At 41.6% G+C, this 18,911-nt stretch overlaps 1 protein-coding gene across 2 annotated transcripts in view; it reads right to left on the reverse strand.

Moving 5' to 3' along the window:
* WNT5B (Wnt family member 5B) overlaps positions 1–18,911 on the reverse strand; it is a 190,564-nt gene that overhangs the window by 13,971 nt on the left and 157,682 nt on the right. For both annotated transcript variants that reach the window (XM_063447675.1, XM_063447676.1), the window contains exons 2-3: positions 18,619–18,752; positions 16,294–16,541 (exon numbers count right to left, since the gene is read on the reverse strand). In XM_063447675.1, the coding sequence (XP_063303745.1) occupies positions 16,294–16,541; positions 18,619–18,752 (382 nt within the window). The remainder of the gene's footprint in view (positions 1–16,293; positions 16,542–18,618; positions 18,753–18,911) is intronic.

Raw genomic sequence — 18,911 nt, forward strand, 5'->3', positions numbered from 1 at the left:
CAATCCCCGGTTGCTGAAGGGGTGAAAACCATGAGACATCCGCCGATGTCCTGAGACCTCCGCCGATGTCCCTCGGCGGTGGTTTCGGGTCGCCGCCACTCCTCCCAGTCATTACGTCGGCCGGTGGGCGAGGCTGATCCCGCCCGCCCGCCAGCCGGGGAGACCTAATGCACATGCGCGGCAATGCCGCGCATGCGCATTAGAGCTCTCCATAGGAAAGCATTGAAAATGCTTTTCAATGCTTTCCTATGGGGAATTGAGCGACGCTGGAGGTCCTCACACAGCGTGAGGACATCCAGCCAAGCTCTAGCACAGGTTTTCTGTGCTATGGACAAGGAAGTGTAGTAGACAGACACTAGAAGAGGAGTTAACCCTGCACGGTAATTATTGCAGTTTATAAAAAACTGCAATAATTACACTTGCAGGGTTAAGGGTAGTGGGAGTTGGCACCCAGACCACTCCAATGGGCAGAAGTGGTCTGGGTGCCTGGAGTGTCCCTTTAACTGTGTATATTCCAGAGAAGTTACAGTTCCCTTTAAAAATAACTGTTAAATATATGGCAAAAAAAGAAAGTTGATTATTGATTCTTGCTGGTAATGCAATGACAATGATGTGTTCAAATCTGATACAATTCACTTTGTCCATTTAAGGTAATATGTTTCAGGATGTCTTGCAATCAGGTAATGTCAGTTACTGAATGAAAGATATAGGGCGGAGTACATATCATTGAACAATATCTACCACACAAGTTAACCTACACTGATAGACTCCACACCTCAGGGTGGATTCTTCGGCTGCAGAATATAGGATTTTTTTTTTTTTTACCATGCAAAGACGTCTTTGTTCTTACTATCTGATAAATCAAGATACCATCAATACGTGAGTGTACATGAAAGCGCATGTAACAGTTTTTTTTCTTTTATTGGAAAAGCAGAATGTTACACTGATACACTGACACAGCACACTCCTCCTGACAAACGTAATGACTATGAAAACGTGTCAATATATAGCTGTTTATCTTTCTATTTGTACAGTAACTAAGAGATTTGTTTTATCGTCTCAGTAGTGGCTACATGGGGGACCGGGGCCATTTTGGCAATTTGTTAAATATTTACATACACACTATATATTGTTTTTTTAAAGCACAGAAAAATAATTATTTTTTCAGAAAAAGAATATATATATATATATAAATAGATAAGTACATAAAATATAAATTCTCAGTTTTGCTCATAATTTCTACCTAACTACTGCCAACTAAAGAAAAACTATTTTTTTTAAAAAGGATTCACTTCTACAAATAGGATTTTAACTATAGTCAGAAACTATAGAACAAATATGGTGTGAATGAATGAATGAATTAATTGTGACTTTAAAGATAAACGTCTGCCAAATTTGTAGAAATTAGACCTACCCCCGAGAATTTTGACTTTTCATTTAACTATTTTATTACTAACCTCTGCCGAAGCTGATGGTTATATTTATTTTTTGAGTTTTTCACATATGTTTAATTTTATGGAAAATGTCACAAATGGTATGTGTGTTACTACTGAAAATTTCTTAGATTAGTATTCTTCTACTGCTGAGGAGTAACCCAAGTAGACCTTTGACAATTTATAGGGTTACATTGCAGACATGCCAGTTACAATGGTTAAACTTCCAGATTTTACTGACTGACTTAATGGAGCTGTGTCATTTTTGGAACAAAATAACAGATCCAAATGGACTTTACCACCATCATGCACTGATTAGAAAGCCAATAACTGACAGTTAAGGCTTGTCATCACAAGGATTGGCTTTCAGGGCCAATCAGGCAGCCTGGCGGGGCCAATCAATCACTATTACTCAACTGCTTCCTTAATGGAACACTAAATTTTAAAAAAAATCACTGTTTAGTAAATTGCACCAAATGAAAACTTGCATGCATTTAATTACGCATTTTTTCAAACGAGTAATATCTTAAAACAGCTTGCAAAAACTGCAGATCTCTTGTTTGCTATATTTCAAGCCCTCCTCTTCTAACTCCACCCAGATTTTCTGTGGCTGTCCAATCAGAGACTTCCCAATGCAGCTCAATGAGAAGTCTTTGCAAAGCAAGTGCTCTGGGCAATTGCTGCATTTTGAGTTTAGCTCCACTGAGCTAACCAAACCAGGAAGTAACAGGAACAGTTGTCTGATTGACAGCCAGGGGGTGTAACAAGATTTATTTACACTTTAGGAAGTTACCGGAGGATGGAGACTTGGAGAGAGATAGATACCTGGAGGAGTAAGAGGGATAGATAGCTGGAGGTGGCCATGGAGAAACAGTTGAAGGTCCTAGGGAGAGAAATGTGGAGGGGGCAGCGAGAGATAACTAGAGTGGTGCCAGGAGTATAAAACGTGAGGGGCCAGTGAGCAATAATTGGAGGAACAAGGAAATGATATGTGGAGGGAAAGAAAGGGCAAGGCTTGACACAGATAACTGGGGGTTGGGCTAAGGAGAGATAACTGCAGGAGGTTAGGGAGCACTCCATTTGATTGTGGTATTTATAATTTATGTTTTCTTTTTGTTGTTATTCAAATTGATTTGTATTGTTACATTTCATATCTTATTGTAGTTGGTTGTATATGAACATAATGGGAATTGCATTTTACAGCGGTAGTTTGCATTACTTATGGGGGCTCATGACCTAACTTTCCCCTTACATTGCTCACGCAGACACATTGATATACACATTGCACATACAGGAACAATGACATACTCACTTAATGGTATTCCATGCACACAACAACCCCAGTATACATACATACTAATTTATATCACACATAGGAACACCAACATGCACATTTAATTAACTACACATATACATGGAACAGAGACACACACACACACACACACACACATACAGACAATAGGGGTAAGGGTTGTCATCCTAAATTTTGCACATGGTGCCTGAAGGCATAAGGCTGACACTGCCTGCAGAGACATCTAGATGGCAAATTAATCCATATCTCACTAGTAAGATATGTAGAAATAGCCTGGTTTTGACTATTGTACTAAAACTTAAAATTGTACTTACTAAATTTTTCACAAATCACATACAGAGTAATAAAGTACAATATAATTGTAAATGTCTATCTACTGCCCCCTGGTGGCTACATCTGTTAGAGCAGATACCACTAGCTATTACATTTATAGCATAGATAGTTTGCTATGTACTGGGTAGGCAAGGTGTGTTCGGGCAGGTAACCTGAGGATTGAGAGATAATATACAGGAATTCAGATGGAAAAGCAGCCACTGAAGACTTTGTAAGATAAGGGGTTCCTACCTCCAGGGAATAAAAAGGGTGCTGATCTACCTGGGAGGGAGGGTGGTCTATGAATGGGCCTGACTGATAGTGAGGAGGGCTGATGGATCTGTCTCACATTCCTGCACTTTTACAACCTGCTTCCTGAGCATGGTACAATCTCTCCACCCCCCCTCCCAGTCCTCTGCATTTGTATCTGAACTACATTCCTATGATTCCCAGCCAGCCTGATCACATCCCAGCTGTAAAAGAATATTTAGTATTTTATTATGAGGGCGGTTAGATGTAAAGTCTGCTGCCCAGCTACAAGTCACAGGTGGTAGATGGTTTAACATTCCCAATGGTTATATGAGCTAAAGCACTCCTGAAGTTAAGTGCTTTCCTAGAGGGGTTTTAGAGATTACAAATGAGGATTCTGTCTCTTTAACACCTTCCTTTCATTGTTTAAAAACATCAAACTCAAGCCAGATCTCAGGCCTTTCATTTCAAAAGAGCAAAGACAATGTGTCCTCACACCTTCAAACCAAAGCAGGAATGTGCTGCTAATGTTAGAGGGGTGGAACCTGCTCGAAATTACAGCAGCTTTTATGTTCACAGCAAGGGGAGAATGAATAACCTCATCTGCTGTAACACTGCACCAGGAACCAGAGTAATCTCACTCACTGTAACACTGCACCAGGGACCAGAGTGATCTCACTCACTGTAACACTGCACCAGGGACCAGAGTGATCTCACTCACTGTAACACTGCATCAGGGACCAGAGTGATCTCACTCACTGTAACACTGCACCAGGGACCAGAGTGATCTCACTCACTGTAACACTGCACCAGGAACCAGAGTGATCTCACTCACTGTAACACTGCACCAGGGACCAGAGTGACCTCACTCACTGTAACACTGCACCAGGGACCAGAGTGATCTCACTCACTGTAACACTGCACCAGGGACCAGAGTGACCTCACTCACTGTAACACTGCATCAGGGACCAGAGTGATCTCACTCACTGTAACACTGCATCAGGGACCAGAGTGATCTCACTCACTGTAACACTGCATCAGGAACCAGATTGACCTCACTCACTGTAATTCTGCACCAGGAACCAGAGTGTCCTTATTGATAAGGAACCTGAGTGACCTAATTCACTGTAACACTGCATCAGGGACCAGAGTGATCTCACTCACTGTAACACTGCATCAGGAACCAGATTGACCTCACTCACTGTAATTCTGCACCAGGAACCAGAGTGTCCTTATTGATAAGGAACCTGAGTGACCTAATTCACTGTAACACTGCATCAGGGGCCAGAGTGATCTCACTCACTGTAACACTGCATCAGGGACCAGAGTAATCTTACTCACTGTAACACTGCATCAGGGGCCAGAGTGATCTCACTCACTGTAACACTGCATCAGGGACCAGAGTGATCTCACTCACTGTAACACTGCATCAGGGACCAAAGTGATCTCACTCACTGTAACACAGCATCAGGGACCAGAGTGATCTCACTCACGGTAACACTGCATCAGGGACCAAAGTGATCTCACTCACTGTAACACTGCACCAGGAACCAGAGTGATCTCACTCACTGTAACTCTGCACCAGGAACCAGAGTGATCTCACTCACTGTAACACTGCATCAGGGGCCTGCATGTCCTTACTGATCAGGAACCTAAGTGATCTCACTCACTGTAACACTGCATCAGGGACCAGAGTGATCTCACTCACTGTAACACTGCATCAGGAACCAAAGTGATCTCACTCACTGTAACACTGCATCAGGGACCAAAGTGATCTCACTCACTGTAACACTGCATCAGGGACCAAAGTGATCTCACTCACTGTAACACTGCATCAGGAACCAGAGTGATCTCACTCACTGTAACACTGCATCAGGGGCCAGAGTGATCTCACTCACTGTAACACTGCACCAGGAACCAGAGTGATCTCACTCACTGTAACAGTGCATCAGGAACCAGAGTGATCTCACTCACTGTAACACTGCATCAGGGACCAAAGTGATCTCACTCACTGTAACACTGCATCAGGGACCAAAGTGATCTCACTCACTGTAACACTGCATCAGGGACCAAAGTGATCTCACTCACTGTAACACTACATCAGGAACCAGAGTGATCTCACTCACTGTAACACTGCATCAGGGGCCAGAGTGATCTCACTCACTCACTGTAACACTGCACCAGGAACCAGAGTGATCTCACTCACTGTAACAGTGCATCAGGGACCAGAGTGATCTCACTCACTGTAACACTGCACAAGGGACCAGAGTGATCTCACTCACTGTAACACTGCATCAGGGGCCGGAGTGTCCTTACTGATAAGGAACCTGAGTGAGCTCACTCATTGTAACACTGCATCAGGTACCAGAGTGATCTCACTCACTGTAACACTGCATCAGGGACCAGAGTGATCTCACTCACTGTAACACTGCATCAGGGACCAAAGTGATCTCACTCACTGTAACACTGCATCAGGGACCAGAGTAACCTCACTCACTGTAACACTGCACCAGGGACCAAAGTTATCTCACTCACTGTAACACTGCATCAGAGACCAGAGTGACCTCACTCACTGTAACACTGCATCAGAGACCAGAGTGATCTCACTCACTGTAACACTGCATCAGGGACCAGAGTGACCTCCCTCACTGTAACACTGCATCAGGAACCAGAGTGATCTCACTCACTGTAACACTGCATCAGGGGACAGAGTGACCTCACTCACTGTAACACTGCATCAGAGACCAGAGTGATCTCACTCACTGTAACACTGCATCAGGGGCCAGAGTGATCTCACTCACTGTAACACTGCACCAGGAACCAGAGTGATCTCACTCACTGTAACAGCGCACCAGGGATCAGAGTGATCTCACTCACTGTAACACTGCACAAGGGACCAGAGTGATCTCACTCACTGTAACACTGCATCAGGGACCAAAGTGTCCTTACTGATAAGGAACCTGAGTGACCTCATTCACTGTAACACTGCATCAGGGGCCGGAGTGTCCTTACTGATAAGGAACCTGAGTGAGCTCACTCATTGTAACACTGCATCAGGTACCAGAGTGATCTCACTCACTGTAACACTGCATCAGGGACCAGAGTGATCTCACTCACTGTAACACTGCATCAGGGACCAAAGTGATCTCACTCACTGTAACACTGCATCAGGGACCAGAGTGTCCTTACTGATAAGGAACCTGAGTGACCTCATTCACTGTAACACTGCATCAGGGGCCGGAGTGTCCTTATTGATCAGGAACCTAAGTGAGCTCACTCACTGTAACACTGCATCAGGGACCAGAGTGATCTCACTCAGTGTAACACTGCATCAGGGACCAAAGTGATCTCACTCACTGCAACACTGCATCAGGGACCAAAGTGATCTCACTCACTGTAACACTGCATCAGGGACCAGAGTGACCTCACTCACTGTAACACTGCACCAGGGACCAAAGTGATCTCACTCACTGTAACACTGCATCAGAGACCAGAGTGACCTCACTCACTGTAACACTGCATCAGAGACCAGAGTGATCTCACTCACTGTAACACTGCATCAGGGACCAGAGTGACCTCCCTCACTGTAACACTGCATCAGGAACCAGAGTGATCTCACTCACTGTAACACTGCATCAGGGGCCAGAGTGATCTCACTCACTGTAACACTGCATCAGGGACCAGAGTGTCCTTACTGATAAGGAACCTGAGTGACCTCATTCACTGGAAAACTGCATCAGGTACCAGAGTGATCTCACTCACTGTAACACTGCATCAGGGGCCAGAGTGACCTCACTCACTGTAACACTGCATCAGAGACCAGAGTGATCTCACTCACTGTAACACTGCATCAGGGGCCAGAGTGATCTCACTCACTGTAACACTGCACCAGGAACCAGAGTGATCTCACTCACTGTAACAGCGCACCAGGGATCAGAGTGATCTCACTCACTGTAACACTGCACAAGGGACCAGAGTGATCTCACTCACTGTAACACTGCATCAGGGACCAAAGTGTCCTTACTGATAAGGAACCTGAGTGACCTCATTCACTGTAACACTGCATCAGGGGCCGGAGTGTCCTTACTGATAAGGAACCTGAGTGAGCTCACTCATTGTAACACTGCATCAGGTACCAGAGTGATCTCACTCACTGTAACACTGCATCAGGGACCAGAGTGATCTCACTCACTGTAACACTGCATCAGGGACCAAAGTGATCTCACTCACTGTAACACTGCATCAGGGACCAGAGTGTCCTTACTGATAAGGAACCTGAGTGACCTCATTCACTGTAACACTGCATCAGGGGCCGGAGTGTCCTTATTGATCAGGAACCTAAGTGAGCTCACTCACTGTAACACTGCATCAGGGACCAGAGTGATCTCACTCACTGTAACACTGCATCAGGGACCAAAGTGATCTCACTCACTGCAACACTGCATCAGGGACCAAAGTGATCTCACTCACTGTAACACTGCATCAGGGACCAGAGTGACCTCACTCACTGTAACACTGCACCAGGGACCAAAGTGATCTCACTCACTGTAACACTGCATCAGAGACCAGAGTGACCTCACTCACTGTAACACTGCATCAGAGACCAGAGTGATCTCACTCACTGTAACACTGCATCAGGGACCAGAGTGACCTCCCTCACTGTAACACTGCATCAGGAACCAGAGTGATCTCACTCACTGTAACACTGCATCAGGGGCCAGAGTGATCTCACTCACTGTAACACTGCATCAGGGACCAGAGTGTCCTTACTGATAAGGAACCTGAGTGACCTCATTCACTGGAAAACTGCATCAGGTACCAGAGTGATCTCACTCACTGTAACCCTGCATCAGGGGCCAGAGTGACCTCACTCACTGTAACACTGCATCAGAGACCAGAGTGATCTCACTCACTGTAACACTGCATCAGGGGCCAGAGTGATCTCACTCACTGTAACACTGCACCAGGAACCAGAGTGATCTCACTCACTGTAACAGCGCACCAGGGATCAGAGTGATCTCACTCACTGTAACACTGCACAAGGGACCAGAGTGATCTCACTCACTGTAACACTGCATCAGGGACCAAAGTGTCCTTACTGATAAGGAACCTGAGTGACCTCATTCACTGTAACACTGCATCAGGGGCCGGAGTGTCCTTACTGATAAGGAACCTGAGTGAGCTCACTCATTGTAACACTGCATCAGGTACCAGAGTGATCTCACTCACTGTAACACTGCATCAGGGACCAGAGTGATCTCACTCACTGTAACACTGCATCAGGGACCAAAGTGATATCACTCACTGTAACACTGCATCAGGGACCAGAGTGTCCTTACTGATAAGGAACCTGAGTGACCTCATTCACTGTAACACTGCATCAGGGGCCGGAGTGTCCTTATTGATCAGGAACCTAAGTGAGCTCACTCACTGTAACACTGCATCAGGGACCAGAGTGATCTCACTCACTGTAACACTGCATCAGGAACCAAAGTGATCTCACTCACTGTAACACTGCATCAGGGACCAAAGTGATCTCACTCACTGCAACACTGCATCAGGGACCAAAGTGATCTCACTCACTGTAACACTGCATCAGGGACCAGAGTGACCTCACTCACTGTAACACTGCACCAGGGACCAAAGTGATCTCACTCACTGTAACACTGCATCAGAGACCAGAGTGACCTCACTCACTGTAACACTGCATCAGAGACCAGAGTGATCTCACTCACTGTAACACTGCATCAGGGACCAGAGTGACCTCCCTCACTGTAACACTGCATCAGGAACCAGAGTGATCTCACTCACTGTAACACTGCATCAGGGGCCAGAGTGATCTCACTCACTGTAACACTGCATCAGGGACCAGAGTGTCCTTACTGATAAGGAACCTGAGTGACCTCATTCACTGGAAAACTGCATCAGGTACCAGAGTGATCTCACTCACTGTAACACTGCACCAGGAACCAGAGTGACCTCACTCACTGTAACTCTGCACCAGGAACCAGAGTGTCCTTATTGATAAGGAACCTAAGTGAGCTCACTCACTGTAACACTACACCAGAAACCAGCATTGAGTAATCCTATGTATGAGGTAATACTGCATCTGACTCCTGTCTGATCTGTTAACATGGCACCAACAACATGAGTGAAGTGATGTAACTCACCTTACAACTACATCAAATTATCTCATTCACTGTAACCCAATACCAGATGTTCCCACTTATCTTAACAAGAGCCTATCTGCTGTCCTCACTCTAACAAGTTTTACATGCTTGCTCTATATAATGCCATGGATATTATATTAAGTACTATAACAGAGAGTGAAAGCAAGCTCCCAGCCCTCACAGACCCTATACCCTCTAAGACCCCTTCTACTTTCTGGCGGTCTATCAGAGAGCTGTGCACGTAGATTACTAACTATCACAGCAAAGGGGAGATTTATACCTTATGGTAGCCACATCTATAGCAAAGTATTTTATTTTAATGTTTGTTTGTGGTATATGTATTAAGAATATGGAATTCTCTGCCTGAAGAAGTGTTTTTTACCAGTCTGTACAGATGTTTAAGTAGCAACTACTAGATGCATGCTTCTATAAACATAGTATTCAGTTATATTAATATTTCAATGTAGGGTAATAGCTACTTGATCAAAGGATAAATCTGACTGCCATTCTGGGGTCAAGAAGGAATTTTGCTTCAAACTGTTTTTTTTGGGGGGGGGGGGGGGGGGGATATGCCTTTTTTGGATCAACAGCAAAAAACAGATGTGAGGAAGGCTGAACTTGATGGACACGTGTCTCTTTTTAGCTATGTAACTATGTAAGATCTCACAGTTCCATTTGTTTTAGTATATTTAGAAAACACTTTGTAACCCTCTCACATTGCTATACATCAGGGGATTATACCAATGTGTCACAGTTCTCCCCAGGCCCGCCAGACCACCAGTGACCCCAGACCGCACTGTCCTAAACATAACCTGGGGATGGGGGGTAATTTAACTCAGCAGCGGTAGTTTCCTTCTTTTATTTCTGAGAATTTTGCAAACCCACCTCCCCCATTATCTGCCAGTGTGCAATACTCCTGCAGACTATCACTCCTCTCCATTTGTTCCACTCCATCTAATTATTTGTATGTTGGTATGCAGCATCTACCCATGGTTTATTGCTGTGGAATGTGTGGATGTTTTATAAATAAACAAATAATACTACACAGTACCCTCCCCAGCCCTTCAGCCTGCACAGATCTTAACCTTCCAGGGGGAACTTAAGACATGTCATCCAAATGACTTACTTTCCCTAAAGTTCAATAAAAGGGCAGTAGGTCTCTAGAGAACATGACTTACTATCCTTTTGCCCTTGAGGACGGGAGGCAGGACCCTGGGGGCAAATCAGGCAGGAACAGGATACTAGATCAACTAAATTTCCCTTACCCACATGGAGGGGTGAGTAATCATTACTGCATGTTTTATTAAACATATCTACAAAATCCATATAGCTCTAAACTCCAACCTCACAGTTTTAAATGTCCAGTGCCTACTAACGGCCCTTTTATATATATACACCCGCATACACAAAAATTAATTACAGAGGATAGCACTCCAAGGACTTATAAGATATAACTTTTATTTACCTTCCAGTTAAAAAATGGTCAACGTTTCAGCTTGATTCGCTCAAGCTTTCATTAGGACAATGTCATGTCCTGATGAAAGCTTGAGGGAATCAAGCTGAAACGTTGACCATTTTTTAACTGGAAGGTAAATAAAAGTTATATCTTATAAGTCCTTGGAGTGCTATCCTCTGTAATTAATGTTTCTATCCTTGGCTGGACAAGCACTGGGCACTTGGTGGAGTGCAAGAGATATATATATATATATATCCACACATACTAAAGTTCTATGCTGCTAACTAGTTCTTACAAAGTACTCTGTAAATGCATGAATTTTTACTTGCCAGGGTTACATTTTTATTCACAAATGGCTATTAGCAAGTTGAAATTTTGAGTCCAATTATATATATATACACACACACACACACATATAAAAAACAGATCAAATTTGTATCTTGTAATACCTTTTTTATTGGGCTAACAGAATTGATAAAGCCCTATAAATTCCAAAATGTTTATTTGTTTATATGTGAACTTCAATACACTAATTTGATTGATTTTAAATCTGGTGAGTGCTCTAATTTTTTCGTATTTTTTATATAGATTATATATGTATATAACCACCCCTCAGAAATAGTGTACTGTTCACCAGACCTACGAAAGCTTTGTTACCATCATCATCATCATCATCACTACTTATTTAACACCATCAAATCAACGTATTCAGCAGAACCTTACAATTGTGCAGATGCGATATAACAGCAAATAAGAGACATATTAGAACAAATGCTAACAGGGTCATGGGACTAATAAGGGACTACCTTCGAGGGCTTACTTGTGTGTTTGGCAATCTATCTATTAATATTATTATTATTATTGATATTTGTATAGCGCTAACTTATTCTGCATCGCTTTAAAATATTATGAAATCCATCTTTCTGTCTGTCTATCTTGAAATGTTTCCATTGTTAGGCAATGGGAAAACAACTGCTACTTGCCTTATTCATTTACATTTATCACAAAATTGACCTAACCTGTGGGTTTCATTGGATCCAATGGCTGGAGCATACTACGAAAATCTGCATGAGAAATGTAATAACCATTGGTTATCCCCTAAGTTCATCCACAAATTTGAGTTAACAGTGAAGTTCATGGGTTCTAAAGCAGGGTTATTGGAGCTGTGCTGTGAATCAGCTAAGTGCTCACAGCGGTAAACTGACTAACAAAGAAGTTCACACTCAATGAATAGATTCTGTAGAGGAGCACTGGACAGACCCCTGGAGCTATGGCTCCTACAAATGCTAACACTGGCTCTTAAATCTTTTAAGTATGCTACGACGATGGACTCTGCGGATGTACCTCTTAACTGGCTTTCACACTGGCTAGTACATATGTCTGGCTCCTAAATCTTTGACTGATGACCAAACAAACAGGATATCACCTTCCCACTACCTATAAAAATAGTGTCAGAGAGAAGCCAAGCATTTTTATAGGAACAGGAAAGCCACCATTTTTAGATAAATGCTATTATGTCCCTGGCATTCCCTTTTTTATTACATCAGCTGGAACATCAAGGCACTGATTAGTGCTAACACCAACACCATCATAGGGAATTTAGGTGGAGAGTGTGCTAGTTACTCCAACTGTACCATCCATGCACCACTTTCCTTCATTAGCTGAACATGAAATACTAAAAGAGGGCTTAGTGGTTAGTGCCCCCACTGAGTTTCCATTAACAAAACTACGTGTAGCTTCAAAATACTGGTTGATATACTTCACCTATCTCTTACCAAATGCTGAAATATGGCTAACTAACCCTTTATGTCCCATATACTAAGATGCATTGTTCTGGATTAGTCAGTTGGCCAAATATATCTAGCCTGCTTTCTTTGTCCTCACATTACTTGACATATTAAAAAAAACTGAACTGCTGTTTAGACAGAACATGTCGTAATTACCAGGAAGGTCAGATCGAACCTATCACTCATTATTACTGACCTTAAGCAGAACTCCCTTGAAAGAAAGAACAACAATGTACACTGTGCCAAGAGAATTGAAAAAGTAGGGATCATGCATAAAACACTCATACATTGCCTCCAACCACCTTTCTGCTGTCTTTATTAATATTACCATTTAACACAGATACATTTCTTTGCAGCTGATAAAAAGTAGAATTATTAATATCATAAGCAAAAGAATAAATATAACTAAAAACAAGGGAGATTTGCACGGTGTCCAAGTCAATATATATATATACGTGTGTATATATATATATATATATATATATATATATATATATATATATAATATATACTCTCATTGCCTCCACAGCTATACAAAATATAGGGGACAACAACTTGGGGAGATAGCTAAAGGTTTTTTCCATTCTCATTCAAGTGGGAAAACCTTTTTGGGGACCAGATTTGCAGTTTTTAGTTAAACTGATAACTGCCTGGAATAAGGGGTGAATATACAAAATATCCCTGACTCTGAAATAAGTTGTGATGGCGTAGAAGCAGAGAATGGCTATTTTAGGCAAACCATGATCTGTGGATAATTCCAAGTGCCCTGCAAGACAAGGGATAAACACTGCCCGCAGAGCAGATTTCTAAAATAAAATGATGTCCTCATGTAAGGAATTATCAGTCTCTGTCTTGTAAAAGGTATAGGTGTTTATATTGCGATCTTATCTTTATAACGGCACTCTCTGATTTAGATTAGCATAGAAAACCTGTCCTGTGCTGCTATTTCCTACATCAATGAGAACCATAGGTCTGCTGGAAAGATTGTTGTGCCTGCTGTGATTAATAGGAAACATTGGCCTCGATTTAATATTTTTTGGATACGCTTTCCAAATGATTTAATATTTTCAGATAAACGTTTAATATTTATATTGTATTAAGTTACTATATAAATGTAATGTATAAAAATATAACATAAATTTTAAATAATTTGACAAGTTTATCCAAAAGTATTAAATTGAGGCCATAGTATGAAAGATCTAAGCTAATATCTCCACTTCTCCAGCATGTAACACACATTTTTAGGAGGGACAGTCCCTATTTTGGTCCCAATTCCCTCAGTCCCTCTTTTCTATTGGAATAGGAGCTCCATGTCGTTATTGTGAGAGTATAACAGAGCTCCACAGCAATAATACTCACAGTAATGTGTCTTTAAACTACATTAAATGTGTTTAGAAATCAACCTGTGTAAATAAGATGCATTGTTCCTGTTCTAAATTAGTTGTTCCCAACCCAGTCATTGTGACCCAACAACAATGCCGGTTTTGTCAGTATTTAAATTGCAAGAAAAAAAAGGGAAAATACATAAATCATGGATTGTTGGTGGGCCATGAAGACTAGTTTGGGAACCACTGTTCTAAATTATGCTTTAATTGCATAAATTGTTACAAGTAAGTCCCAAAAAGCTTCTCAGAACAGCCCTGCCCCTGGCCACACACCTACTTACACACCTAAAATTAAAGTGTCCCTCTTTGTCCGTTGGAAATATTGGAAATGTTAGTTATTAACAATGAGATCAAAATATATATTACTTCCTCTTATCAACATTGACCAATAAAAAAAATATATTTTTCACCATAACTAAAATATGTGAGATGAACAGGGAGTCTTAATGTATTACCATGAAAATTGCTCCTCTGCATTTCTCCAGTCATGATCCACTGGGTTCACATCAATAAAACCTTTACACAACAAAAACCTGACTCTATGTGTGTTATAAGTACTTTCAATGCATTACAAAGGGGTTTATTCGCTAACCTGTGTGTGAGTGTTGGGGGAGGGGCGAGTTAACAATCAACTTGTAAAATATAGACTAGAGTAGTCAAGTTGTCCTAAATATTTTAAAACTGGCTTAGTTACCCCTACGCACTCTTTAATAAGCTAAAGTACAGGGAGTTCCATGGCGTTCCTTCCATATTGATATACTGATATCTTTTTTTTTTTCTTTTGAGACCAGCAGCCTCCATGTGGCTTATACATCTGTCATTACTTCACTTTCTCGTTGAGCAACATTCTTTTTTTTTTTCATACCGATACGTTTTAATTTATGTTAAAATGTGGTATTGTCTGACGTCTATCTTCTGCCAACTATTAACTGATATATTGCCATTACCACTTAATTGCCACTTAATAAAGACAAATTTACAAACAAAAAATAAAAGTTAGGTGCAAACTATGGTCTTTTCCTGACTGTGGCCACAAATTTATATTTTTGGATAAGATTTTCAAATGATGAATTTGTTAGAAAAATGTTTAAAATTATTTATCTACAAATATTCCTGTAGACATTAATGGTGACTTCTGTAAATAATTGTGGGACAAGTTTTTCTAACAGATTGTGATCATTTGAAAATTCAGCCATTCTGATTCCTTTTACCATAACAGCTTCAAGCCTAAAAATTGCCCATTTCCTGCAATAGGGGGAACTGATGTGTGTGTCTACTGCCATGAATATAAGACTTATATTATAAGATAATAAGATAATATAAGATAATATAAGACACTTCCCTGAGACCATGGAGGTAAAATACCTGTCCATTTTAATCTGTATACTTGTATCTGTGAACAAGATAACGTCAACAATTTAACCATCTGTTTTAAAAAAAACAACAACTTTATAACGTGACATTAAACTTAGGGTTTTTCACTAAATAGGGATTTTTCTTGTCAATACGGCTTATCATGAATATTTCTCTACTTTGGCTATTTTTCCAATTTGTCTATTTTAGCTGAATTTTGAAACTCCCTCTTGTATTTCCAGGTTAGTGAATAATGCCCAATTCGATTAAAAGAAAGGGCCAACGTGTGGATTAGCATATGGATAACATACTGCAATCCAGTGGGCTGTTTCACATAAAGTGCAGCTCCTTAAGAGGGACGAAAAATTAGACTTTTCACTTGTTAACAACATCACTATGCAGCCCCATTAGCAGATCAAGTAAATAATTGCAAATGAGTAATTTACATATGCTCCTGTCGGATATTATCATGAAGGAGAGTATGTCCAAAATAATCATTTTATCTAGAGTTATACAATTACTTATAACATAATTCCATTTTACTCAGAGCAGAATTACATCTCAGGTGTGTATAGGTACAGAATTCTTAGGTGCCCCAACTAAACTAAAATACACAGTTCTTAATTGTTTGCTCCTTAATTTAGAGGCAACGAAATAAAGTCAAGAAGTACATTTGCTGTTTTGTAATCAGTATAGGTGCATTCTCGTAGACAGGAGTCTTGCTTCTACTGATCCCTGATTCTGCTAGTACAAAATATTATTCATTACTATGACTTACATTCAACAGTGTAAAGAACAATACATTTGACCAATTGTAGTTGATGCTATTTTCTCACCTATCTGCATAACTCTGCCGAACACAGAGTTATTATCCACTGTACTGCAATTCCACCTCCGCTGTTTGAACTGGTGCTGGCATTCTTTGATGCCTGTTTTGGCCCCTTCTCCAATATATACCATGTGGTCCTGGTAGAGCTGGCACAATTTCCTCTGGCCAGGGGAAAGTCCTGATAGTTGACTACACAGTGGCTGGGCCCCAATGATATACATTTCAGGCCTCTGTACAGGGTTTAGTGCCAAGGACCTGTATAAACAATAGAACAGAATCAGCAAATCATACAATACGTGTGCAATGCCACCCACCACTCACACACTACCACATACATACAGAGTATAATCAGACAATATATTACACTAGCAGGCAGCTGGACAATAAAATAACGCAGAGCTCCCAACCTAAACTCCTTGTATAACAAAGTGCTAACAGAAACAATATCACACAGCCCACATTTTACAGAAACAGTCTCCGAAGCACCCAATTCAACCAAAAATGGGGGGGGGGAAATGTTAAGTGCTAAAACTTGGTGTATGACTGTATACCAGTTCTCAACAATATGCCATGTATAAATATAACATAGAGCAACACTGTAATAAAACTCCCAATAATATGTGGTGTGTATAATTGTATCAACAAGCACCACTGCAAGAAAATGTAGGGAATGTGTATGTAAAGGAGATTCACAGAGCTCCAAAATAATAAACCTAAAACAACATTAAGTATTTTTTTTTTTCAAAATAAAATAATTTGCTCAATTCACATAAATAGTCATAAAGAGGTAATTTATTTCTTTAAAAAGTGTTAGTAATGCTGTATCCCAACTCACACAGCAAAGATGGTTTTATTGTCTGGACATCTAAAATGTGAAGATGCCAATGGATTTATGAAATAAGTGAATTGTTGAGCATTGACAATTGGAAACTGTAGACCAACACCTTCTAAACATTCTCCAATACAGCTATGTTGTTCTATGTTTTAAGTAAATGTATTGGGAAAATCAGCATTATGTATTCAACCCTGTTGACAAAGTTGTGTCTATAAAAATGTTTACAGATTTTTCTGTATTTTGCAACTCCAAACAAGGCCAAGTTAAAAAAAAAAATAAAGAATAAAATTGTGTATTAAGATGTATTCGTCCCCCTGATCTATCCCTTGACCAGACAGGAAGAATTGCTGTTCACAGTGTGTTTTAACATGAGTTATTCCAACAACAATCAAAATTGTTATCATGTTAGCTGAGACCCCTCCAGCAAATTACAGCTCACCCCAGAAAAGGTTAAAGCAGACAGGCCAAGAGTGTTTGTGCATCCCACAGTTGTTAAGAGAGTGGAAGGGAATTAGTGATGGGGTAAGAAAGGAACTGACTTTAATCCAAGCTTGGACAATCTGTAGTCCTTCATGCGTTTTGAGACTCAAACACAGATTATCCTCTAGTATTGCTAACCAGGCAAAACATCACTTTAAGGTATTTCACAGGAAACATTAAATATGTGGAAAATATTGAATTATCATTCAGGCTGGATGAGAACAAGACCCACAGTTCTGAAACATCCCATGAACCCTGATCTAATCCATTTTAGACACTGTGTATCATTCTCACCATGTAACAAGTTATGGTAGCACACCCTACCACACCCTGAGCACAGTAAGGATAAAGTGTTTGGCATCCTCACACTCAGCTCATCTAATTCTTGCATTTGATATAACAGTTTGTCACTTTCTTCTGGTTGGCAAAATGGAGTCCACAATCCCTTGTCCGTATATCTCCCACTCTCTTCCACCAATCCCATATTCTCCCCACCATCCCTATTTTAATCCAATGCTCACTGAATCCATCACTCACTCTTACCCCACCACTAACTTTCTTGCTATCACAACCATCACTGTCACTCATACTCTCAACCAATCACCACCACACCCACCCCAAGTCATACTTCATCACCTAGACCTATGCTATCCACATCACCGCACACTACACTAACTCTCCCAATTAATTCTTACTTGCTCCCCATCACCTCTGCCTCCATCTTTCTAACACTCACACCCATGCCATCATTCAGTCTCCGTTTCCACCTGTTTCCCAGTCTCTCCCCATCACTCACATCCATCCTTCCATCCATCACCCCCAATCTCTCCACATTAATCAAAATCTCAATCACTCACACTTACCCCGTCACCTATTGACCCACTCACTCACTCACTATCAGAGTCGCTGCTGTACCTGTTTTACACGATCTCTCAGCTAACTCCCATGACACTCAGCCATCAGCTCTCCACTCTCACTCAGTGCCAGCCCCGCTCCCACTCCCAGTGCAGTACTCACCACCATGAGTTGGCCCCTACGTGGGGCTGCCTCCAGCAGATCAGGAGGGCAGTAACCAGAAGCAGCTGCAGGAAGCCCCTCATGCTGCCCCTCGGACAGCGCAGCCCCGCGGATCTCCAGCAGCACAGGGCGCCCTGAGAGACAAACACAGAGTGAGACACGGCGTGCCGAACCGGGCTCTGAGAGAACTGCTCAGTGCCTCCCCCTGCCGGACAAACCCCGCAGCGCACCCTCCACCTCCACTGCTCTCATTAGCATTTTATTACCTGGGGAAGGGTCTGGGGCTCTCATCT

The sequence above is a fragment of the Pelobates fuscus genome, chromosome 3, assembly GCF_036172605.1.
Source record: "Pelobates fuscus isolate aPelFus1 chromosome 3, aPelFus1.pri, whole genome shotgun sequence".
Taxonomy (NCBI): domain Eukaryota; kingdom Metazoa; phylum Chordata; class Amphibia; order Anura; family Pelobatidae; genus Pelobates; species Pelobates fuscus.